Here is an 8,832-nt window from a genome sequence, read left to right as displayed (position 1 = left end):
TCCTGCTGGTGGTGCCGGATAAGCGTCGAAGGAACTCGAGTATGAGCCGTTGTACGGGTATGGGTTGGCCGCCATCGGGTGGCCGAGAGCAGCGGACGGGTGCATGCCGCTCATACCGCTCATTCCACCGATCCCGTAGGTGCGCTGCATCAGGCTGGACTCGAGGCCGCCGAACAGGTAGCCGTTGGTCGAGCCCATCGGTACTGGATAATGCGGCCCGGGTATGATGTTCGGATACGAGTTACCGGGATGATTCATACTGGGTGTGTAATTGCTGGACGCGAGATTCTCCACCGTGTAAGATTTGCTGTGCTGCTGCTGCTGTTGATGCTGCTGCTGCTGCTGCTGCTGTTGTTGCTGTTGCTGTTGAGACTCCTGATGATGACGGCCGTTCATGCTGTATAGACTTCCGTAAACGCCGTCGTTCGGCGAGTGATGCAGCGAGCTGGGATAGATTCCGCCACCCGGTGGCAACGGCGGGCTATAATTGGTCATCCCGGTCGGTCCGGCCGGCATGCCGCCGAAACCGGACATGTAGGACTGATGGTGGGCATCCATCTTCTCCGCCAGAGCGTCATCGCCTGGCATACCCGGATGCGAGTGTTGGAGACGTTGGCTGCCGCCGTCGGCTATACTCGGGATCTGATCGACCAGGGATTCTAGATCGCTCAAACTTTTGGACGCCACGTCTTGGCCGGAGTTCCTCTTGATGCCATATTGCTCGTGCGGATGGTGCGGTGACATGGACGTATGCGTAGGCGTGTGCGGATGTGGCGGCGTCGGATGCGAATGATGAGAATGCTCCTCTGCGGTCTGGCTGAGGGGCGTCGACGTCGTCTGATGCGGATGCGGATTATGCGCCTCCGGCGTCTGCTCGTGATAGCCCATATAATTGGCATAGCTGTTGTGAGACGGCGTACCAGGACTGCCATGATGGCCATTTGGATCAGGCCCACCGGCTGGATTGTACTGGCGATGGTCGTTGCCCATGTTCTGCTGCGACATGCTAGTGGGTGGCTCGAAATCTGGGTGTTCGACGCTGGGCGACGTTAATGGCGACGGCTCAAGATTGTTCTCCGACGATATTCCCGTGTTGATCTCCGACGACAGGTCAGAGTGCGTAAACGACAGCGACATGGACTGAGAGGACTTGGGACTCTGGCTGTAATGCATGTGTACCGGGCTCTGTTTCGCGCTCATATTGTACGGGCTATTGTCGTTCATGCCCTGGCCGTAGAAGCCGTCGTTCATCGACGGTTGCGGATACGGCGCCATATGCGGAAATGCTTTCGGGGGTGACATCAACGGTGGTGAGAAGCAATTCGACACGGCATTGCCGTAACCGTCGTTCAGATGGCCCATCGCCTGATGCTGCTGCTGCTGTTGCTGTTGCTCCCTCTCGCGATTCTCCCGCTCCAGCTGTTTCTGCTGCTGGTGTATCTTCTTCGGGCGACCGCGGCGCTTCTTGATGACCTCTCCGTTCGCGTCCAGCTTCTCGGGATCCGGCGGCGGCTGATCCTCCGGATTCTTGATCTTCTTCGGTCTGCCGCGCTTCTTCTTGCCAGGTATCAGGCTCGATTCCTGTTTAACCAGCGCGCCGTTGATCTCCGTGATTCGGTTCTCACCGTCGGGCAACTCGTCGAACAGCGGCTTCTTGTCCTCGATCGGCTCGTGATCCTTCTTCTTGAGCTTCGAATCGGCGAACACGATGTCCGACTCATCTAAATGCGGGATCGTGCCATTCAGATAGTCGCGGAATTTCTTCAGGGCCGCGTAATATGGCACCTTGTCGGCAGCCCGTGGTAATTGGGCACACCTCGCGCTGCTCGAAGGCATCACCCACATGTACTGCAATGCAACATTGAGAAATGAAAATTTTCAACCTTAGACGATTGTTAGTAATAGACATAGATATAATAATTTCATAAATTCAGATTTCGAGATGCTATAATAACTATGCGAAAATAATCTCTGTGTTTATTCGTAAAGAATATTAGATTAGTATATTTTCATTGAATTGTTACTAAAATTATATTGATTTTAATTAAACGCGAAAGATGTTTTAGTCTTTTGGACGGCATATGAATTTTTGTTCGACGGAAAACAATATATGTAGAGCGATTATTTTACCGTGTTTGTGCCGTCGACGAGATTAGGCTGTCTTCCAAATCCGAACTCCTTCTTTCCCGAGAACACCTCGTATATGAGTTTGCCGTTGAACACGGCGATTTTTGGCTTATACTTTCGTAACTTCTCGAGCAGAATGTGACTACCTGCAAACGAAAACAATAATTATATCGTTTATATTTTCTCGTTAATATTAAAAGTAATCCTATTATTATTCTCAATATAACATTAATGATTTATTATCATTAATATTAATAATATTTTAAACTCCATTATATGAAGGAAACGTAACAATTATGAATAATGTAAAATGAGTGAAACGAAACATTTTGTACAGTGTAATCACATCAGAAAGTATCGATGCGATTAGAATTATTGCAGAGAAGTTAAGAAGCTACTTATCAGAGAATCAGAAAAAAAAAAATTGATCTTTTTTTACTCCAAACCTTTTTTCTCCATATCTAAAAATATGTCTTCGTGTCTATGTTGTTCTCGATATTTCGATTACACAATCGTATAATGATAATTTCGTCATATATTCGTGTCTCATATTTTCGAATTTTTATGCGTGTCAATATTAATTAATTAAGTATCCGTGAAAACCTTAAAAGTTATCGCGACCGGTAACTTTTATTTAATTAGTTATACTAATTTCGTTCGAAGCGTCGAGTAAAGTGTCCAACGCCGTTATTCCGTGTTCACTTTTATGCTTCCGGCTTTATATTAATTTATCGAATATTTTATTTGGAGAAAGAGAGAAGATATATTGGCTATAGGATGCTCCGGATATCGTATTAATGTCATCGAAAAATTGACGCACGAGTGAATAATGCAATAATTGTTAAATATTCTTCCTAATAAATAATCCAGAAGAAAATTTATCACATAGATTAGAAATTAAATCTGGAATAAATTGTGACTAAAAGGGGCACCAATAAGAACGCTAAAAATAATGCATTTAATAATGTTATAATAAGAATGCACATTTAACGCTTCTATTTTATCTTTTGTAAAATATTTGGAATTGAGAGAAATTGCTACTCTCTAATATAATAATCTTTATTAGTCTAGAAAAATAATCTCTTATTCATCTAATATAATCTTTATTAATTTGTATTAATCTATGACATTTCTTCAAGAAATTGTCTGAATTTTCAATATTTAATATAAATCTCAACGCGCGACATATTTCTCTAATCATAGATGAATCGAATTTAATTTCAGGGCGACATTTTCGAATAATGGGGTTCACACAGCTTTCGGCAGGACGGTGCATGTACGATATATGCCTTTAGGAACAAGCGGCTAAGTTGGCAGTACTGCCGCTTCCCGCGTCGCGTGCTCACGCATGGCCGCGACCCGCGAGTGATCTCTCGTGCCGTTAAAAAACGTCTACGATTTAGGCAACGAGATGGAAGAAGCGACGATCGACAGTCTACCCGGGGGCGATTACTCGGACACGATGACCTGGACACCGGCATCGACGGAGAAGAGCTACCTGTTACTCCAAAACACCGATGATCGTCGAAACGGTGAGCACCCTTCGATCACGATCCACGAGAGCTTTCTCGCTCGTTTTCGGTGATACGTGTAACAGAGACGAGAATTGTAACAAATGGCGACGCGCGATAGAATTTTTCGTGCGAGGTACGTCGCCGACGATTTTCTTATCTACAAGTCGATTACAAGTTTGAGCGTTCTCTCTTGTGTTCGAGATATTGAAACGGAATACTTTGACGAGATATCTCATTGTGCGAGAATAACTCGCCGTATAGCGAGATTCATCGAAAGCGATATTCAATAAATTTTCTATCCTCGTGACATAATTAAAGATGCTCTCTAAAATAAATCGCGGAGTCGATTAGCACAGCTTATTCAATCTAGTCCGTTGACTCTAGTTACCAGCTTATATTTTACGAGCATTATATGTTTTTATTTTCAGTTATATATTTTTTGGTATTTATTTCATTTAGTGCACATAACGACGTAAACTTGAAGCAACTAAAGTAATCAGCAAACTTTTTAGTTTACAAAATCGAAAGAAGACATTTTTTTAAATATGTACGCTGTAAATTTATAATCTCGACCAATCTAAAATATCGTTTAAGTACATTTTCGTTGGAAAAAAAAAAAAAAAAAAAATCAATTTGTCAACATACTTTTTCCTAAAATCACACCTCATTTTGGAACACTCTATATATACACATACAAAATTTCTACTTGAGTAGCATATTTACGCACGAATAAAGAAATAGTATGATCCGCGTTGGTTGCCGGATGTCTTCTTTCGTCGAGTCGGTAGGCATAATTCTCCTCACTAATACACACATTGGCATCGTATTACCATAAGAGACAGTAGCTCACTCGGAGACGGCAGAGATAACGCGCGACTATGGACGACACGTGTAAGTTGAGCGCGACGAGAAGCGACCGATCCCCCCTTATCTCGCGTCGAGTTCCCGCATGAGTTCTGAGAATCTCGAATTATCGTTTTTTTCTTGTTTAGCTTTTACTATATCCGTCCGCGTCTTCCCCCCTTCCCCCTTCGACGTGGCGATTCTCGCCTTATCGTTATTTACATCGAATCACACACACGCACACATATATCATACACGAGAACCGCGTGGACACCCGATTAATGATCTTTATCGCTAATTATAACCCGAAGAAGAGATTACTTTTTCTTTGTTATTTTTTGAAATATTATGTATCTATCATTTGTGTTTTTGTGTTTAACATCTAATGCGACGGATGTCGTTATTTAAATTAAATCACATACGAGAGAGCCACGTGGACACGGTTAACGATCTTTATCACAAGTTATAGTCCGAAACACTACTTTTTTGCTATTTTTATCACCATATTTTTTAATCCTTTCTTTATTTTGTTACGTTTAACATCTTTCACACACGTCGAAAGCTTTTAATCGTCGAATTGCGATGTACACGCTGTAACGCACAAGTATCCGTTCCATTACGTGACGAACTGTGAATGTTAGTAGTGTTCCAAAGAAATATATAAGATATCTAGGTATACTAATACGCCACCGGGTGGCGCGAGCGAGTCGTGGTCCATAGGACCTACAAAAAAGGTAAACAATGGGGCACTTGAGCAGTAAGAAAGATCGGCCAGTCACAGTCGAGGATATTTGAGAACCCGAGCAAGATCGCGATTGGTCGATTTGCTTAGTTCTCTCAAATTTCTATCGCTTACATTTTCTCATGTAAGCTTTAGGACTGTCTTACGACACGTATTATTGTTGGACAAAATCTTATCCTTGACCAAGCACGTGCAGTAGTAACGGTAATACGGTTTCTAGTACAACGTCTAACAATCGGAAATTCAAATTTCTGTAGTATATATAGAGTGTTTTAAAACTTAGAATTCTAAAACTATCCTTATACATTTTGATAATTTAATTTCATCACAAAATAATTTCGCAGATTTTAATTTTTTAGTATGTCTAATATTAAATATGATTATATCGAGAATAAAAGATTCAAATTTTCCAATATAGAATAATAAATAAAATATTGTTTATAAACGTATTTATGAATGAATAACTATTCTAGTTTTACAGATGATAAAATATAAATCGCGCTATGAGAAATATATAACGTGAATATAATACGAAATTTAAATTAATTTTCTCGTGAATTACGTCGGAGCGATATCGGCTTATGCAATAATTATTTTCAACCAATATTTCGTAATTATCTCGTTCATTTGGGCCAACTAAATGTGTCCGGCATACTGACCTTCTTTAATTTCCTTTCTCGTGAGATCCGCACTGCCTTTCGTCGCACGTGCTACCATATTTGTAAAACCGATGCCGAGGCGCAAAAGCTTGTAATCGTCGTCCGCTGTCAATGGCTCGGGCGTGAGACCACTCAGGTGCAGACATTTCCCTGAAAAGAGGAATAATGAATATAATTATTTTCAACTATATAAAATAATAGCGAAGCTACTAATTTCTGAATCAATTCTGTCTTACTGATTTAAAATTTCCAGAGAAAAAAAAATTATAAGTTATTTATTATATTTCAAACATTTTTTTCTCTTTATATTTTTTACATCTTTTGAGCGTAATAATTTTAACCGTGAAAAAAGGAAATTATTATCACGTATAGTTGAGTATGTTACATGTATCACCGAAGCACATGCATGCGGGCGGCTTTTAAAAATTTTAATGAAATCCACGTCCCCCCGATATTTTACGTGATCCATTTTTAATTTTAATTGCATAATGTTAAGCATTAAATTGCTTACTTGCGGCGCCATTATTATAACGAAACGTATAATTGCAGTCGTCGCATGAACGGCCAAATGACTTCGCAAAGCTATTGTTCCGCGCGAAATACTCCGTATTTTGTTAATAGGCCGCGCTCGACTATTTATATCCCATTAAATAAACGATCTAAATTTTCTGATAGGCATAATAAAGCCTCGCCCCCCGGCGAAGCTCTCGCGCGGAGATAATGGAATTGTTAGAACAGAAGCGAGCGTATCTATTGTAATAGAAATGACAACCATTGTTGTTTCCATTGTCGATGATTCGCGCGGGTATCATTTTGCGTGGCTTACTAAAATTATCATCGTGAATTTTATCATCATTTTTTTTTCGAACAATCAAAAGATATATGTTTACATGAGAGTAACTTGCTTTTGCTGATAACGACCTATATGGAATACAGATTTTAATTAGCATCGAAAATTTCCTTCTTTTTTTTATTCATTATAATATCTCAAATAACTGATTTAATTATTGCCACATTTCGATAAAATGGCCCCCTTCCTAGTTCTCAAGTATTGATTAAAATCAATGATATTTGATAATCAATTGACGATTTTTACACAGTATATATAAGATAGAATGATTAATTTAGAATATTATAAGATCGTTTCTCTTACGCCAAAGTTTCAGAAACGCGAACATAGGAAGAGAGAGAGAGAGAGAGAGTTTCCGTTTCGCTAAGAATATAAAATAAATAAATATTAATCCTGTGCAAGATGCACAAGCGATTAGCGGTTAACTTGGTAGGCGAATGTTTGCGTTTGAATGTTGCAACAACGAGACGAACATCAATTAGCATCATGAATCGCAAATTTCCATTGTATAAATAATAAATAGCGCGTATAAATATAGCGTACAAACATCGGTAAATCGTATGGACGACAATTCGCTCTAAATATTGACGTATGAATGCTTGGCAAATGCGCCCGCGATCGTTTATTCCGTATCGCGTAAACAAATACGTCGTTTAAAAGGTACTCGCGCCGGTTTTTCCCGCGATTATGCAGATCGAGCGATACTTACGGAAAATTCAAACGATCGTTTTTACGACCGTCCGGATGAGCAAATAAGTGCCGTTTATGTCAGGTAATTCCCGAAGGGGGAAGGGTTTTGCAATTCGACGTAACATTGTATTGCCGCATTATCACGGCAATTTGGCGGTTGAATGCTACGGCGCGCATTTGCAAAGGGCTAGAAAGGTAGACGGGAAAGGATTAAACAGTGTTTAGAGGTCAGACCTTGCGTGGTCGGTTCTTTCTACATTGCCACACAAAGTTGGATTATGACACACACTCTCCACCTTGTTTCCCGTCTGTGCGGCTAGATATAATTGCTCGCCACTTGCGGAAGTTAGTTCGGTGACTGCAAATAAATTATTTACGCGCTCGAGTCACTTGGTATAATCCTTTTATGCGTTACGCCTTGTTTCGCGTTTATCACGTATTATAATCGCTTCGATGTTGAAACTTAACTTTACACCGACTGAAATTACGTAGAAATAGGAATTTTATTTACAGACGACGTTCGTAGAACAATACATGTGACTATTAAGAATATCTTTATTAAAGATTATAAAGAAGTATTATAAAGAAGTCTCTTTTGTAGTGGTTTATAAAAGGAACATTGAAATTTCTTAGTTATTACGTATATTTGAAAGATGATATTAAAAGGAATCAACGCGGAAAAATTAAAGCGCGCGTTTGTGCCACATTGAACATATTTAACGAGAAACACCGAGAAGCAATAAGCGTTCTTTTCCCTTCGTTCGTGAGCGAGAAAGAAAAGAAAGAAAAAAAAACGAGCCAGATAAATCTTTTACCGTTCACGGTTATGGGCGCGCACACAGACACGCGCGCGTACACACGTGTCGCGTACACGTGGGGCGAGACAACACCCCGGTGGCGCGAAATTACAGTCGTCGCCAAAGTCTATCCCGCGAGCGTTTACTCCCGGCAGCAGATAGAGATTTATGACGCGGCCTCGGCAAATTCTCCCTCTCGCTGCTTTACTCCAGTGCCACCGACCTACAACGGGCGCGCCGCGCCGCGCCGGCACGACCTTGGAGAACTTCGGAACAAAGTTAAACGCTCGTCCGCGGCCGTTGCACGCTTTCCGGCACAACGTGCCCGACCTCCAAGTCCGCGGGAAAAGGTACGAGCCGCACATGTGTACGTAATACACATTTAGAAGACGGTGGCCGCGAGAATGTTTGTGCTTTTTCTCCGTCGAATAAAAATTAATTTTCGCATAATTAGCATAAAGAGGATAAAGAGGCGGTAAGAAGAGAGATTCTCTAATGAGTTGACCGAACGCTTTGTACTCTGCTTGCTCTGTAAATTCAATTTGAAGCGAATTTTTAATCGCGAAAGCTTAACGCGTCAGTTTTTATATTTTTCTATATGTTTTTTTTT

General features: G+C 41.1%; 2 protein-coding genes across 2 annotated transcripts in view; one reads left to right on the top strand and one right to left on the bottom strand.

Annotated features, from left to right (window-relative positions):
* The window catches only part of LOC115236525, a 146,100-nt gene that overhangs the window by 8,110 nt on the left and 129,158 nt on the right, over positions 1–8,832 (top strand). The window contains exon 4 of the mRNA XM_029809034.1: positions 3,352–3,659. Within this exon, the coding sequence (XP_029664894.1) occupies positions 3,539–3,659 (121 nt within the window). The 5' untranslated portion in view covers positions 3,352–3,538. The remainder of the gene's footprint in view (positions 1–3,351; positions 3,660–8,832) is intronic.
* Positions 1–8,832, bottom strand: part of LOC115236526 (atrophin-1-like) — a 118,979-nt gene that overhangs the window by 1,206 nt on the left and 108,941 nt on the right. The window contains 3 exon segments of the mRNA XM_029809036.1: positions 1–1,848; positions 2,131–2,273; positions 5,886–6,035. Of these exon segments, the coding sequence (XP_029664896.1) occupies positions 1–1,848; positions 2,131–2,273; positions 5,886–6,035 (2,141 nt within the window).

The sequence above is a fragment of the Formica exsecta genome, unplaced genomic scaffold (assembly GCF_003651465.1).
Source record: "Formica exsecta isolate Colony F162 unplaced genomic scaffold, ASM365146v1 scaffold258, whole genome shotgun sequence".
NCBI lineage: Eukaryota > Metazoa > Arthropoda > Insecta > Hymenoptera > Formicidae > Formica > Formica exsecta.
This window is presented reverse-complemented; position numbering and strand designations above follow the sequence as displayed.